Raw genomic sequence first — 17,500 nt, forward strand, 5'->3', positions numbered from 1 at the left:
GAAGGTTGAACATTTTTTCATGACTTTAGTGATAGTTGGATAGTTTTTTATATTAAGTGCCTGTTTTTTGGTCCATTTTTGGATTATCTATCTTTAATTTATTTGTAGAGGTTCATTTTATATAATCTGGATTTTTTTTGTAATCTGGGTTAAAGCCCCTTGTCATCTCTTTCTTTCTCTATCTCTATATCTCTGTCATCTCCCCTCCCAATTTTGTAACTTCCTTTTTCTCTTTAAATGATATTTTTTGATGAATAGAAGTTCTTAATTTAATGTAATCTAATTTATTGGTATTTTCTATTATGATAGTTGCTGTGGACTGAATGTTTGTGTCTTCCAAGATTCATATGTTGAAATCCTAATTCGCAAGGTGATGGCATTAGGAGGTGATGAGGTCATGTGGGCAGTACCCTCATGGAAGAGACCCCAGAAAGCCACTCATCCCTTTTGCCACGCGAAGACAACAAAAAAATGCTTTCTCTGAACCAGGAAGTGAGTTCTTACTAGATACTGAATCTGAGACTTGGTTTTGGATTTCGTAGCCTCCAGAACTGTGAGAAATAAGTTTCTGTTGTTTATAACCTACCCAGTTTGTGGTATTTTGTTATAGCAGCCCACATGAAGTAAGATAATACTTTTTGTGTCTTCTTTTAAGAAATCCTCCTTATTGCAAGTTCATGAAATTATTTCCCATTAATTTCTAGATGCCTTATTGTTTTACTTTTCATATTTAGATCTAAAATCCATCTGGAATTAATTTTGGGCTATTCTGTGAGAGAGGGGCCAAGACAGATTTTTAATGTGAAAATCTAACTGAACTGAACTAACACCATTTATTATAAAGCTTGTCTTTTATCCATGGCTCTTCTGTGCACCTTTGTAATAAACCAGATGTCCACATATGCATGTCTGCCTCTGGTTGTCCGCCACTGCCTTATTAGTCCGTTTGTCTATATTTGCATCAATATCTGTCTTTATAACTGTAATCTTGTAATAATTCTTGGCCATCAGTAGTGGAAGTCCACCAACTTTGATTATTTGAAGGTAGGTTAGATATCTTTGGCCTTTTGCATTTTCATGTACATTAAAAATATGCTTGTGAATTAGCACAAAAATATCTTCTGGGATTTTATTTGAGATTGCAATGAATCTATTTATAAAGTTGGGTGTATTTGGCACTTTAATGATCTTGAATGTTAAGTTTTATATCCTTTAATTTATCTAGGTCTTCGTTAATTTTTCTAAATGCTTTCTAAATGTTTTCTAATTTTCAGTGTTAGGGTCTTACAAACATTTTGAAGATTTATTTAGATTTTCTACTTTTGCCTCGGATGTGGAAAACTGGAAAGGGTGTTGTTTATAGCCTGTGAACAGGAAAAATCTAGATAAATTATGAATTCATAACTTTTGGGGGAATGTATTAAAGAGTTGAAGTTTTAGAACAACTAAATATCCTGAAATATAAACCCCACCAAGCAGAGATGAAACACAGCACTGTTTCACTGGGGAGCATTGAAGGAAGAAATGTCAAGAGCCATATAAGTGGGTAAGAAATGTAGGCTAGCATGAGACTACAGAATGCCACAGACACAATGGAGTTCAATGAAGCACACTCGTATGATATTCTCTATAGGGGCCTTCACTGAATGCTCATGAGAAACACTGAGGACAAGGCAGTAGATTGAGGAAATCTATATTGGTGATACAAGCTTGTTTGAGGATAGCAGCTGCCATTGTGGGAAAAGCATAAAGCCTCACTCAGACCTTTCTCTCTTACAGAACAAGAGCCTTAGGTCTTGGGGGAAGAACCTTCTTGCCCCCGGGGTTCATGTGAAGATCCACTAGGGCAGGGTGAAGCATAAAAGAAAAGAATATTCTATCCTTGAGGAGGCACAGGAGAGAGGCCTGGACCCAGATCCTATGCCGATATGATTTAAGGTCTGTTCTGCCTGCGGGTAGGGCAATAAGTCTGCCAAACTAGACCCACCAAAGATGTAAGTCGAAATTCTGCTGCCATAAAAACATGGTAACAAATGATAAATGCTTTAGGTGAGCTGATCAGTAGACTTGCCACAGCAAAGAAAAGAATAGTGACCTTAAAGATAGGTTAAAATAGGGGAGCCTGGGTGGCTCAGTCAGTTGAGTGCCTGACTTTGGCTCAGGCCATGATCTCATGGTTTGTGAGTTCCAACCCTACTTTGGGCTCTGTGCTGACAAGCTCAGAGCCTGGAGCCTGCTTCAGATTCTGTGTCTCCCTCTCTCTCTGCGGCTCCCCTATTTATGCTCTCTCCCTCTCTCTCTCAAAAATAAATAAACATTAAAAAAATAAAAAAAAATAGGTTACTATAAATTACCAAACTGAAACATAAGCAGAAAAAAAGAGCAGGAACCCGTCCCCACCAAGTACAGAGTATGCAGGATCTCTAGGACAATATAAAAAAATTAACATTGGCATAACCGGAATCCTAAAGAGAAAATGGGGCAAAAGAAATATTTGAAGAAACAGTGACTGAGAATTTCCAAAAATTATGAAATATGTCAAACTATAGATCTAAAAGTCTTGGAAAAGTTGAGCAGGAAAAACAACAACAACAAAAGAAATGAAAAAACCCTATGCTGACACATCATATTCCATCTGCTGAAAATAAAAGACAATGAGAAAATCTTGAAGGCATACAGTGGAAAGAAGAAATATAAAAAAGAAGATATGAATTACAGCAGACTTCTCATCAGGAACTATATATGATAGGAGACAATAGAGTAACATCTTTAATAGAGTGGTGTCTTTAACTATTTGGAGAAAAACCTCTGTCAACTCATAATTTTATACAAATGAAAATATTTTTCAAAATGGAAGTAAAAAAAAAAAGACTTTTATTGCCAATCCAAAACTGAATTCATACTAGAAGACCTGCACTACAAGAATATTAGTTTTTTAGGCAGATAAGAATATTATATTTGATTGAAAGTTGGATATATACACAGAAGTGAAGCACTTCAGAATGGTTAAAGGGTAAATATAAAGGAGTATGTTTTTCTTATTTTATTTGCTCTTAAAATCAGTGATTTTTATTTTTTTATTTTTTCAGGTTTATTTATTTTGAGAGAGAGAGAGAGAATGCATGCAGGCACAGGCAGGGGAGGGGCAGAGAGAGAGGGAGAGAGAGAATCCCAAGTAGGCTCTGCACTGACAGTGTGGGGCTCAATCCCATGAACCATGAGATCATAACCTGAACCGAAATCTAGAGTCAGATGCTTGAGCCACCCAGCACACCAAAATAAGTTATTTAAAAATTAAAAAAAATTTTATTTTGAGAGAGACAGAGAGAGTGTGAGCAGGGGAGGGGCAGAGAGAGAGAGAGAGAGAGAGAGAGAGAGAGAGAGAATGAATCCCGGGCTCCACACAGTGTACAGAGCCCGACACAGGGCTCGAACTCACAAAACCATCAGATCATGACCTGAATCAACGTTGATCACTTAACTGACTGAGTCATCCAGATGTCCTAATAAGTGATTTTTAAAGCAAAAGTAGTAGCAATACATTCTGGGTTTGTAATATATGTAGAAGTAAATTATATGAAAACATCATAAGAAGTGGGAGGCAGGAATTGGAAGTATACTGTTTTTTGGTTCTTAGACTCTATGAAGTTGCATAAAAGTATTTCAAGGTAGATGATGAATGGAAGATATAATATGTTATATAATATAGTCTCTATTATTATATATACATATATGTATATATGTATATACTAAAATATGTATATATGTATATGCTAAAATATTTTAAAAAGAAGTACAAATCTATAGTGAGGTAAAATGGAATAATAAAAAATAAACTAATTCAAAATTAGGCAGAGAATGAGGAAAAAGGGAACAAAAACGATGGAACGTAAAGAATTGGAAAGGTGTTTGGATTGAATCAAACCAAGGGGCAGGCTCCTGGGTGGTGCAGTCGGTTAAGCGTCTGAGTGAATCTCAGCTTAGGTCATGATCTCACAGTTTGTGAATTTGAGCCCCACATCGGGCTCTATGCTGATGGTGTGGAGGCTGCTTAAGAGTCTGTCTCTCCTGGGGCGCCTGGGTGGCTCAGTCGGTTGGGCGGCCGACTTCGGCTCAGGTCATGATCTTGCGGTCCGTGAGTTCTAGCCCCGCGTCGGGCTCTGTGCTGACAGCTCAGAGCCTGGAGCCTGCTTCGTATTCTGTGTCTCCCTCTCTCTGACCCTCCCTTGTTCATGCTCTGTCTCTCCCTGTCTCAAAAATGAATAAACATTAAAAAAAAAAAAAAGAGTCTGTCTCTCCTTTTCTCTGCCCCTCCCCAGCTGTACTCCCTCTGTCTCTCAAAATAAATAAATAAACTTAAAAAATTTAAAAAAAGAAGTAAGTCAAACCAATCAATACTTAAATTAAATGTAAATTATCTAAACACTAATTTAAAAATATTCAAATTATATAAAATACCAAGCCCAAATTTATCCTACCTGTAAGGCATTATTTAAATGTGAAGACATACATAGATTAGGAGTAAAATGGAACAAGATATATAATAAATGCAGTAATCAATGAAAGCTAGAGCAACTCTATTGATATCAAAGTAGACTTTAGTACAAGGAATATTACCAAAGATAAAGAGGTGACAGATGGATCAATTTGCCAAAAAGACATAATAATCCTAATAGTATTTGCATCTAACAACAAAGTCTTGAAACTGCATGAAAAAGAAACACCTAACAGAACTGACTGTCCTTTTTTTTTTTTTTTAAACATTTACTTATTTTTGAGAGACAGAGACACAGCACAAGTGGGGGAGGGTCAGAGAGAGAGGGAAACACAGAATCTGAAGTAGGCTCCAGGCTCTGAGCTGTCAGCACAGAGACTGATGCAAGGCTCGAACCCACGAACTTTGAGGTTATGATCTGAACTGAAGTCGATGCTTTAACCCACTGAGCCACCCAGACGCCCCCTGACTGTCCTTCTATTAAAGTTTTCTCAGTCATCTTTTGGTTGGATGAAACTCCTTATGCAGTAGATTTTTCAGAAAGGGTGCTTATGTACATACAGTATTTACTGAGTTACTATATGATCAAAACTTTAGTTTATTAAAGGACAGCTTGGCTAGGAATAATATTCTAGTTTATACTTTCTTAACATTCTTGAAAATGCTGCTACACAGTTGCCTTGCTTTATAGTGTTTTTGGGAATTTGCATGCCACAAGAATTCTTCTGTTTTTGTAAGTTATTTATAATTTTGCCTAGAGTTCCTGAGGATTTCTTTCTTTTAAAAAATTTTTTTTAACGTTTATTTTTTGAGACAGAGAGAGGCAGAGCATGAATAGGGGAGGGTCAGAGAGAGAGGGAGACACAGAATCTGAAACAGGCTCTAGGCACAAAGCCTGACGTAGGGCTCGAACTCACGGACTGCGAGATCATGACCTGAGCTGAAGTCGGACACTCAATTGACTGAGCCACCCAGGTGCCCCCTTTCTTTACCTTTAATGTCTAATAGTTTTATTAGAATACATATCAGGGTTGGTTGTTCTGTGTTAATCTTTCCTGGTACCCAGTGGATCCTTTAAATGTGTGGATTCAGGATTTTTTTTTAAGTTTATTTGTTTATTTTGAAAGAGAGGAGAGAGAGCATGTGAGCAGGGGAGTGGCAGAGAAAGAGGGAGAGAGAGAATCCCAAGCACTGTCAGCATAGAGCCTGCTGTGGGACTCAAACCCACAAACTGTGAGATCATGAGCTGAGCTGCAGTCAAGAGTCAGATGCTTAACCGAGTCACCCAGGTGCCTCAAGATTTAGGTATTTTTAAATTGATGAAATATTTTTTGGATTATAGTTTTAAATATTGGCACTATCCTATTGTTTTGATTTTTTTTAAGGACATCAATTATATTAGGTCTCCTTGGTCTAACTTCTATTTCCACCTCTTTCTTTTCGCCCTTTTAAATGTCATTTTATTTCCTTTGATTGTCTGATTTACTTTCAAGCTGTTTATTATATTTTAATTTGAATATTCTCCCTTTGGTACTTTAATTTTCATTGCTGACACAAGTTTTTTGGCTTTTCTTTTTTCTTGAGTTTAATCAACTCTCATTTCACCCCTTCCTCATTTTAAAAACTTTTTTTTTGTTCTTAGATTTTATATTTCTAATTCAGCATTTTATTTTCATATACTTAAATGTTTGTTATGTCTTTAGCTTTCCTCAGAGCATAATTGCTCGGTGTTTATAACTTCTCAAAGTTCTCCAGCTGAATTAATTGAAAAACGTCTTGAACCTTTTCCTAGCTCACAAATTTTTGGTAAAGTTTTACACTAGAGACAATAAATTCCATGGGGAATGTGGCTCTTGATCACACTGTGAGGCTCAATTTATTTTAAATAGTTTAAGCATCTCCATATTGAAAAACAGTCTTTGGTCTTCTAGTGAGTGTGAGTGGGTTTTCTAAACTAAAAAATAGAACCTAAAACTCATTGGCTAGCTCTTTTCTGTACCTGTTTTTTTTTTCTAGTTTATAGTTTCTAAATAGATGATCTAAAGACCGACTATGGGGATGATTCCCTGAATCCTTCCCTTTGTGATTTACCTGCATCACCACAGGCTGTTCATTTTCTAAAAGATCATAGAACCCGTGGAATTTTGTTGTGTGGAAGCAAGATTGGCACTGTTAGTTGGCAATCACAATCACAAAATCAAAGTCACTAGAAGGGAATTCATTGTCATGGAAACAGTGCCTCAGCAACTTGACCAGTCACTAGCTGAGTGACTCAGAAGTCAGTTAAACTCTCTGGCTCTTCGCTGCCTCATCTGTCAACTAAGAAGATGGGATTCATGGTCTTTAAATTGCCTTTCAGCTCTGAAGTTTCCTCAGTTTCGCCTAATGTCTTAGCTGTGATGAAGTGGCTCAGCCCACTGGGGGCCTTCGATGTGGAGGAAGGAACCTGTGGAACAGTTTTGTTGTGAAGAGAGCTTCCTGTGTTCCAGGGCGCACCGCGTCAGTCTCCTCAGCCCTTTGAGTGACATCCCTTTGAGTGATGGGCTCTTGCAACAGATGGAGAAATTGCTCCTGATTCTAAGGAGGAGAACCTTTATGTTCAAGTCTTTGCTGTAAAACTGAACATTACTCAAACAAGGTAGGTAACGCCATACCCAGGAGGGTGTCTCAGGTTGACTGAATGTGGAGACTTTGATAGGCTGCAGATCACAGGGTGATGTAGAATGAGTCACTTTTCCTCCCCGAGCCTCAGTTTCTGCCCCTGTATAAAGGAGGGGGCTGAACAGAATGTGCCCTAAAGTTCTCCTCGACGTTCACATTCTGGGATTCCGTCAAGTACCACTTGGGCTCTAGAGTGAGTTGTGGGAAGGAGGCCCTTGTGATGTGACTTTCAGTTCATTGCAGTAGGTCTTCCAAGCTCTCTATCACTTGTTATTTTGTCCTCGTCATTCAGACTGTATTTGGGAGGATAAAGTTGTACCTAGTTAGGGTCTAGAACATCACTTACCTACCTAGGTTTACATGTAATCCACGGGTTACCTTCTAATCCGTGATCCTAGGGTGAGGGTTTTATCTGGGGAAGTGCTGGAGGAGGTAATTTGTTGCCGACTAGCTGTCTTTCTTTCGGGCAAGGGGAATGAGAAAGCAGAGAGAAATGTAAATAAATACCAGGAAGGGCGAGCTGATAATAGCTACTACTTATTGAGAGCTTCCTGTTTGCCAGGCAGCCCTCTTGCAACAACCATGTCAGATATGAATTGTTACCCTATTCCAAGAAAATAAAAAAATCTGTTCCCAGAGACACATGATGTGATCGAGCTCAGCATCGGCAGCCACCTGCAGTGCTTGTTCCCACAATCCCTACCTGAGACCAGCCCCTGAGGAGAGAGAAGGGCGGCTCAGCAGGTGTTCTCGTTTTGTTTTCTCCAGTCCCTTAGAGGTCCGTGAACCTGGAAATGTTCCCTCCACTAAAAAGGCGGGTCACTTCTGACCTGTGATTCATCACTTCCGTGCCTCACAATGATGCCATGAGCTCATCCGATACAATTGTCTTACATTTCCCTAATGAATTTTTTGTTTGTATTTTAAAATATATATCATGTGGTCCTAAATGGTAATCTTCTCAACGTATAGACTCAGATGTTATATGTACAGGAGTGTGTCAGAGATTTGGTCTCTTAAGTGAGAATTGGGCAATTCATGTCCAAGCAACACTGCATAAAACAAAGAGCAACTAATGCCTTCTATGGAACGTAATTCATGGAAAATAATCTATGAGGTAGAAGTAATAACTTAAAAAAAATTTTTTTAACATTTATTTATTGTTGAGAGACAGAGACAGAGTGTGAGCAGGGAAGGGGCAGAGAGAGGGGGAGACACAGTATCTGAAGCAAGCTCCAGGCTCTGGGATGTCCACACAGAGCCTGATGTGGGCCTCGAACTCATGAACTGTGAGATCAGGACCTGAGCTGAAGTCAGATGCTTAACCGACTGAGCCACCCAGGTGCCCCAGTAATATTTTAATAGCAAAGTTGTGATATGTGTGTCTTTGATCTTGTGCAGTAAAATGTAAATGTCTGTTTCCAAAATAGAAATGATCTACATTATTCACAACTATATATGCTTGATGAAAAAGAGTCACACCTGTGTTGTATGAGGTCAAGATAGACTGAAAGGAAAATGTAGACAGCATTAAATAACCTACTCTTTCTTATCAATTCTACTGGTTAATCAACTTACCAATCAAAACTCTACATATATAGTGAGCACCATCTGTAAGGTTGACACTTAGGTGCCGTGTGGGTTTGAGGAGTAATAAACTGAAGACAAAAATAGGCAACATGAAACCACAATAAGCAATAAAAGTCTCTATAAAAATCAAATGTAATAAATTGTATGGTTCTAACTGTAGGTGGTAGAGAATTTCTTCTTCTTCTTTTCCTTCTTCCTTTTTTTTTTTTTTTTAAAAGTATGCTTCATGCCCAGTGCAGAACCCAGTGTGGGGCTTGATCTCACCACCCTGAGATCAAGACCTGAGCTGAGATTGAGTTGGATGCTTAACTGACTGAACCACCCAGGTGCCTTGAGAATCTCTTCATTTTTAAATTCAACTCCGTGAACATTTACTGAGTACTTACTGTGTATTTAGTTCTGAAGATTCAGACATGAACAAGCTCCGCTTATTAAGGGAGACAGATACTGAAACAGTAATTATGATAAAAATTGGTAAATATTCCAGCAGAAAGATGTAAAAAACAAACAAACAAACAAACACAGAAGTGTTGGCTAGAGGGGAATGATGAGTGGTTTTGATCTGAGCATTAAAACAAGAATAACCTTGGGGCGCCTGGTTGGCTCAGTCATTGGAGCATGGTTGGGTTCAAGCCCCAACTCAATGCCAAGTAGAGATTGTAGAGATTACTTAAAAATGAAATCTTAAAAAAAAAAATAAAACGAGAGTAAACAGTTAGAAAGCTGAGGTGTGCATGCCACACAAAATGTAAAGAGCATACGTGCAAAGAGCAAGTTTGGGAGAAAGATGTCTATTTCCGACTAGCTGGAAGGCGGGCTCCGGGAGCAGTGGCAGCAGGGGAACTAGAGAACGGGCTCCAGTTTGTACATGCCATGCAAAGACTACTGGACTTAGCCTTGTAGGCAGGGGGACCATTGATAGATTTCAGGTCACTGCATGATGTGTTCAGATTTGCATTTAGAAGTGTAACAACAATAATAAAGATAGCTTATGTTTATTGAGGGCTTGCTATGAACTCGGTGCCACATGCCTCATTGCACTGAACAGACAGATTGCTTAAACTCATTTCCAGAGTCGAGAGCTGAGACGAACGCACAAGTGTGGAAGCGACCGGGGTGGCTTCCTAGGCAGCGGACACTGTAGAGGGGGTGGGACTTGGATCGGGAGGTGGAGGGGCAGGCATGGCGTGTAATGTGAAAAGTAAGATGCTCCTGTGGTGGTTATCGGCTTGCCTTCATGAGAAGGTGAGGGGACTTTTTAAAAAAATTAATTAATTAATTAATTAATTTTTTAAACTTGTTTTATTTTTTATTTTTTTAAATTTACATCCAAATTAGTTAGCATGTAGTGCAACAATGATTTCGGGAGTAGATTCCTTAGTGCCCCTGGCCCATTTAGCCCATCCTTCTCCCACAACCCCTCCAGAAACCCTCAGTTTGTTCTGCATATTTATGAGTCTCTTCTGTTTTGCCCCCCTCCCTGTGTTTGTATTATTTTTGTTTCCCTTCCCTTATGTTCATCTGTTTTGTGAAGGTGAGGGGACTTCTAAGAAGAGCAAGAATATGTATTTAGAGGTGAGTGAAGTTGGCTTAAAAGGGCATGGGGAAATACTTTAGAGCTTCTGAAAGTCAGTGGAGGAGTTGAGGCCTGTATCCAGGCAACAGGGTGGTGTCTGAGTGATCCGAGCACAGGGACTCAGGGAGAATGCTGACTTGAGCATGCAGGCTGGCGGGAGGTGGCGGGAGGTGGGGGGGGGGGGGGAAAGACCTGTGACACCTGGAGACGGTCGGTGCATGGAGGAGCTGCGGTGATCCTCACATGGGCTCCTATCCTGCCTGAAGACCGAGACTTCAGGAAGATGGAGGAGGAAATTGGTGAAATCAGTGGGTTGTGGAGAGTGTGTAAATGTGGGAAAAGCGGGAGAGGCAGGAGTCAGAGGTGACTGCAAAGATTCAAGTCTGAGGGCTGAGCAGAATGGCGGTGCTGCTGCAAGACCCCCTGAGAAGAGGGGTCTGTCAGAGCGCGCCTGCTGGGAGATACCCACTCCACAGGTCGGAGTCACCAGTTGCAGCTCTAACCCCTGACTAAAGCCGTGCCATGAGGGGCAGAGGAGGAGGGGACATTCCCAAGTCTCACACTCTGCTCAGTGTCCCACATAGCTTCTTCGTCTCTCTTATTCCGGAGATGGTGGCATTGAAATGTTCCCGATAACTTGCAGTTGCCTGCCAATGTTCCTGCTATTCACAGGGAAGGCATAATAAATGGATTTGGACAAGTTTTATATCAACCATGGGTTTTGATGTCATTTCTGTAAGGTGCTGGAGTGGCCAACCACTTTCTCATCTGGCTGAGGAGTGGTGGTCCTCTCTCCCTTTCTAGAAAGGCCTGGGTTTCAGCCTCGGCTCAGTCATTCACAAGCTGTATTTGGGCAGGCTACTTAACCTCTCTGAGTCACAATTGACTCACCTATCAATTAGCGACCTCAAAGTGGTACAGGAAGAATTAATTGAGGGGACAATGGTTATCACAGTCCAGCACGCAGTAGCTACTGATTAAAGGACAACAGTATCTGCTGCTGTGGCTGTCGGGGTGACAATGACAGTGACAATGGTGAAATCGGGTCACCACATGCTTGAGGTTTCCTCCGGCCACCAGAGGCTGGATTGTTTTTGTTTAAGATTTTTAAAGTTTATTTATTTTGAGAGAGAAAGAGCACACACAGAGGGGAGGAGCAGAGAGGGAGGGAGACAGAGAATCCCAAGCAGGCCCCACCCAGGATGGAGCCCCACAAGGGGCTCGATCTCATGACAGCGAGATCATGACTTGAGCTGATGATATCCAGAGTCCGTCGCTTAACTGACTGAGCCACCCAGGCTCCCTGAGTCTGTGGGTTGTTTTTGGTGTTTCCTTGTTTCCCTTCCTCTGGAACAGAAAGGGAACCTCCCCTTGCTTCGCCTCTCCTGTTCAGTTGTTCTTCTTCAGTGCCCTTCTTTCATGCCACGCAATCTCCCGTTTCTTCTCCAGTGTTAGCCAGGTGACTCACCGAAGATTCTCTCAGTGTATTTTCACCTTCTGTATATCTTCTAGTTTTTACTATGAGAAAGATTAGTGATGAGGGAGGTATTTAATTTATTTCAGTGTGGGAGCCCAAGTGAAAGAAGAAAAAAATAAAAGGAATAAGAAATACTTCAGGGTAGTCTTACTTTTTTTTTTTTTTTTTTTAAACTGAGGTATAGCTGACACACAACGTTACATCAGTTTCAGGTGTACAACATAGTGATTTGACACCTTCAACCCAATTTCAAAAGCAGAGAAAATCTTTGAGAGATTCCTCTGCCTCGTGTCATGAACGTGCTGCTGAATCGCATGTAGTTACAAGCTTCCTGAAGGTGAGAGCCATCTTTCGTTCTGCTCTTGTATGTCCCAAATCGCCTGGGCACAGGGTAGGTACTTAATAAAACATTTGGTTAAAGAACTGAATTAAAATAAATCCTCACCTCCTGCTGACAAAAAATACCAATGGTGGGAAAACTGAAAGACAGAAACAAGCAAACTGGTGAATCCCCGTATATTACATTCGAACTGTTGTTTGATACTGACCTATATTCTCAACAACTTCCAGATGTCCACTTGGACCCCAGGTATCAAAATTTTCTCAAAATGTTTGTAAAAATTCATGAAGATGTGGGATTGAGCAAAACCATAGGACCTGAGAGAATCCAGAAACTTAGATAATCCGTGTAAGGAAAATATTGAAGATATTCTTTAGAAAGGGAGAACTATGAATGAAATTGGCATTTCTGGGAAGTAAATGGAGGAAACCAGGGATTCACGAGACGTTTACTTGAGAATTTCTCATGCAAAGGCATGATGAGAAATGTTGAGAATGGGAGAATTGTTGGTAATATGGATACTTATTAATGCTGAAAATGTTGATTATTATTTCCAGTGTGGTATACTTGAAATAACATACCAGTTGGAATAAAATGATCTGGTTCTTGTTCTGGATCCACTTCTTACTGGGAGGCTTCGCTAATTCCCAACCCCTTTGAGCTTTGGTTTTCTCCCTTGTGATAAGGAGATCATGGAGTTTTTTTGCAAGATAGATTGCATAGTGTCTTGTATAGAGTGGACTGTTGGGCAGTGAATGGATAAACGTTTGTGATATTAACAAATAAATAAGTAAAATAAACCAATAAGATAATATGTGCAAAAGGGCTCTATTAACAGGCAAGTGCTAAATAAACATGAAGGATTGTTGTTATGATGTGTTTGTTTTGTCACAGGGCTCTTCTCTGAGATACATTTTCTCCAGATGGAGTCCATGGCCATTACAAATAATGTGACTGAATTAATTTTCACTGGCCTGTTTCAGGATCCAGAGGTTCAGAGAGCGTGCTTTGTGGTGTTTCTTCCTGTGTACCTGGCCACAGTGGTGGGCAATGGTCTCATTGTTCTGACAGTCAATGTCAGTAAGAGTCTGTGTTCCCCCATGTACTTCTTCCTTAGCTACTTGTCCCTGGTGGAGATCACTTACTCCTCTACTGTTGTCCCTAAATTCATGACAGACTTACTTGCCAAGATTAAAACCATCTCTCTGGAGGGCTGTGTGGCTCAGATATTCTTCTTCCACTTCTTTGGGGTCACTGAGATCCTTTTGCTTGTGGTGATGGCCTATGACCGCTATGTGGCCATCTGCAAGCCTCTTCAGTATATGAACATTATGAGCCGCCAACTGTGTCATGTACTGGTGGCTGGCTCCTGGCTTGGGGGCTTTTTCCACTCCGTTATACAGATTCTCATCACCGTCCAGTTACCCTTCTGTGGTCCCAATGTGATTGACCACTACTTCTGTGATCTTCAGCCATTATTCAAGCTTGCCTGCACTGACACCTTTGTGGAGGGGGTTATTGTGTTGGCCAACAGTGGCTTAATTGCTCTGTGTTCCTTCCTCATTTTGGTGTCCTCCTATATTATCATCCTTGTCAACTTGAGGAACCATTCTGCAGAGGGGAGGCGCAAAGCCCTCTCTACCTGTGCCTCTCACATCACAGTGGTCGTCTTGTTCTTTGGACCTGCCATCTTCCTCTACATGCGACCCTCCTCCACTTTCACTGAGGACAAACTGGTGGCCGTGTTCTACACAGTTGTCACCCCCATGCTGAACCCCATCATCTACACACTCAGAAATGCAGAGGTGAAAATTGCCATGAGGAGGTTGTGGGGCAAAAAGAACTTAGGGATGGAATAAAAATGGGAAAGTGATAAAGAAAAACATCTAATTATTCTTTGTTTTTGAAATGAATTTTGATTTCAGTGGGACATTCAGGAATGGCAAAAACAAATGTAAGGACTTAATGTTACTGTTGCTGTGATTCTCCTTAATAACCAAACACTTGCTTGTATCTTGGTATAATGTTCCAAGGGAAGAGATCAGATTGCCTCTATGATATCCAAGAATATCATGAGGTTGGGTAACATTGAGACTCAAACTAAATGGCAAATGCAAAGGAGAATATTTTGACAGATGTTTTGTAAGTTAAAGTACTTCTATGACATACTTCCTCTCTCCTTCCCTCCCTTCTTCCCTCCCTCCCTTCCTCCCTCCCTTCCTTCTCCCTTCTGTGTTCAGTCTCCTAATGACAACAGCTTATATTTCATTAAGAAGGAGAACCAAACAGAGGAATTATCATGGGATATTTGAGGAGAGTGCCAATATGATCTTCTCTTCCACTGTGGAGAAATGTATCTTTGAAAATTGTGTCTGGGGGCACCTGGGTGGCTCAGTCGGTTAAGTGCCTGACTTCGGCCCAGATCATGGTCTTGAATTTTGTGGGTTGGAGCCCCATGTGGGGCTCCGTGCTGACAGCTCCGAGCCTGGAGCCTGCTTTGGGTTCTGTGTCTCCCTCTCTCTCTGTCCCTCCCCTGCTCATGCTCTGTCTCTCAAAAATAAATAAACATAAAAAAAAAGAAAATTGTGTCCATGAATTTTTCTATTTTCTGATTGGTTCTTGGTGTCTTGTACCATGGGCTGTCTGATTACAAGTACTGAAAAAGTCCCTGGGGCCATTTCGATTCTTGTGACATGTTGGTACAAAAGGTAGGTCTTCAGTCTCCACAGGCCTTTTCACAATGTCCAGTATCCATAAGTTAAAAAAAATATATCAAAAGGGCATAGGTTCTAGATAGCAATAGGGAAAGATCAAGTCAAACATTTTAAGGAAAAGATCACTTTTAGCCTTATCCAAATGTAAATACAGAATGTAGGAAATTTTTTATTTTTTATTTTTTAAAATTTATTTTTATTTAATATATATGTATTTTTTAGAGAGGAAATGTGACCATGGTGGGGGCAGAGGGAGAGGGGGAGAGAGAATCCCAAGCAGGCTCCACGCCCTCAAGACTGTGAGATCATGACCTAAGCCAAAATCAAGAGTTGAATGGTTAACTGACTGAGCCACCCAGGCACCCCCAGAATGTAGAAAATTCTTATTAGGCCTAACTTGAAGAATTAAAGGAAGGGAAATACTACCCATGCATGTTTCTACTCCAGACTTCTGTCATTTATTCTAGGTGACCATGCCAAGTCCGTTTCTTATGCCTATTAGTGTTTCTTGGTGAAGTAGGATGAGACAGTCTATGTCTCTGTTATTGTGATCCTGCTGTGACTGGCCATGACTCCTGTGGTCTCCAGCTATTATCCAGGCTTGCCTGCACTGACACTTTTGTGGAGAGGGTTATTGTATTGGCCAACAGTAGCTTCATTGTCATGTACTCCTTCCTCATTTTGGTGACCTCGTAGATTCTTTCACCTCTCCAAACTCCACCTCACCCAACCAACTCATATCATTGTGGACAATTTAGAGGTTATAATAAAATTTGCCCCTTTGGCTTTGGAATTACAAAGAATGGCTTTGCATTTGCGCTCTGTCCTTCCACCTCTCCTTGAGGATCAGATGAAGTAATTCAGGCAGTTTCCTTGCAGAGGGATGAAGCATTGCAGGTGTGCTCTGGGCCTTAGAGGCTTCTCTCTTTCTCCTTAGGTGCTGACTGAACATGTAGGTGAATAGTGGTTTTCAAGGCAGCAGGAAATCTTCCCCACTTCTCCAGTAATCATGGTCATAGATGACCATCACTAAACCCTGAGAAAATACTTCTGCCCAGAATAACTTTACCAGCCTTTTCTATATGGCAAAATCGTATACATCCTTTTATGCTGTGGGTTAAAGTCATCTCACTTATGAGGCCTTCTCTGACTTCCCTCCTCCTTGAGTTGGATTTATGTCTCCTGTCCAAGGTTATATTTGTCATTGCCCTTATTCTGATTGTAATTATTTTATACATGTTTCTTTCAAGGGCAAGACTGTTCACCCTTCTTTGTGGCTGGGTGAATGCATGTAGCTGGTGCTTGTTGAATTAACCCTTGATGCCCATGTACTGTCCTTTGTATATCAATTCTCACTGATTCTTTCTGAACACTTTCATGGTGAAGAGCACATCTCTGCCTGTTAAAATTTTAAGGGCTCAGGCTCTGAAATTCAGTAGGATGTTTCAGTTGCCTCTCAGCCACAACCCAAGATCTAACTACTTCATTTCTCTAAACATGTGTTTTTGCATAATTAAAATAAGATTAATACTAGCATGCACTTCATAAGATTATTCTGAATATTAAATACAATAACATACATAAAGCTTTTAGAAAATAACAGGGTATAGAGTTGTACCATGGACCCAATAAATATTAGCCATCATCGTTGTTATTGTTGCTGTTGGTAATTACATGTCTGTCCACATGTAGGTCTTCTTTTCGTCCTTTTGAGCTACTCAGAATAGGCCTCGATTGCATACCAAAAAGTTTAAAGGCAATTCAGTTCTTTGGTTTTGAGACTTCTTTGGGCTAAGCATTCTCTGTCACTTAATTGCTTTGAAAGCCTAGCACAGTACCTGGCACATTGTAGGTGCTCAATAAATGTTTGTTAAATAGATGTTGACTGTATTGTAGGTCAACTATATTTCAATTAAAAAAAAAAAAAAAGGAATAGACCATATCGTAGCCTCCCCATTGTCTTTTATGCTGAATGTGCTTGTACTTTGTTAATGTATATTTTAAAGCATACGGTCCGGAACTGAACTTGTATTGCAGAGGTTGGGGTGTTAGGATGCAGGCTGTGATAGGAGCCACTTACTCAATGTGCATGTTTGGGTTCTTCACTGAGAGCTTTGAAAAAGAACATCATCAACAAACTCTGAGTCATTGAATACTGCAGGGGCAGAAAACATCTATAGTAACTGAATTGTCAAAATTCTCAAGGATTCCCTTACCCTAGTGAGGCTTGAGACTTGGTGGGTCTATTGAGAGTTAATTACTCACTTTGTTCTGGTCTCACTGGAAAAACACAGGAATTAAAGGAATACATTTTTCCCCCATTGTTTAAGAGCCAGAGAATGTTGTGAAATGTTAAAAACAACTTCTCAGTTCACAGAAGTGTCAGTCTAATTATGCCACTTAGCACTGGAGACCATGTAGTTAGTTCTCAATGGTTGATTCTGAGCATTGAAACATGTATTTTTCAGAGAATAAATATAAAATCATCTCATTAAAGAAAAATTAGAAAAAAAAAAAACAGGGGGGCTTCTGGGAAGATGGCGGGGTAGGAGGATGCTGAGCTCACCACATCCTGCGGCTCACTTAGATTCCACCCACACCTGCCTAAATAACCCAGAAAATCGCCAGAAGACTAGCAGAACGGATT

At 40.4% G+C, this 17,500-nt stretch overlaps 2 protein-coding genes across 6 annotated transcripts in view; both read left to right on the plus strand.

The window, feature by feature from the left end:
- LOC122199693 (olfactory receptor 4B1-like) overlaps nt 1–17,500 on the plus strand; it is a 52,631-nt gene that overhangs the window by 18,835 nt on the left and 16,296 nt on the right. Inside the window, exon 2 of one of the 5 annotated variants that reach the window (XR_006193599.1) lies at nt 10,281–10,428. The exons of 3 other annotated variants lie outside the window; for them this stretch is intronic. The gene's annotated coding sequence lies outside the window, so the exon portion shown is untranslated. Of the gene's footprint in view, nt 1–10,280; nt 10,429–12,022; nt 12,137–17,500 lie in introns of those variants that run through there. One more of the 5 variants, XM_042904966.1, reaches the window with a different exon arrangement.
- On the plus strand, nt 13,063–14,604 carry LOC122199692 (olfactory receptor 4B1). Its single transcript, XM_042904964.1, has one exon. The coding sequence runs from the start codon at nt 13,063–13,065 to the stop codon at nt 13,996–13,998; it is 936 nt and encodes a 311-aa protein (XP_042760898.1). The 3' UTR covers nt 13,999–14,604.

Source organism: Panthera leo, chromosome D1 (genome assembly GCF_018350215.1).
Source record: "Panthera leo isolate Ple1 chromosome D1, P.leo_Ple1_pat1.1, whole genome shotgun sequence".
In the NCBI taxonomy this organism is placed as follows: domain Eukaryota; kingdom Metazoa; phylum Chordata; class Mammalia; order Carnivora; family Felidae; genus Panthera; species Panthera leo.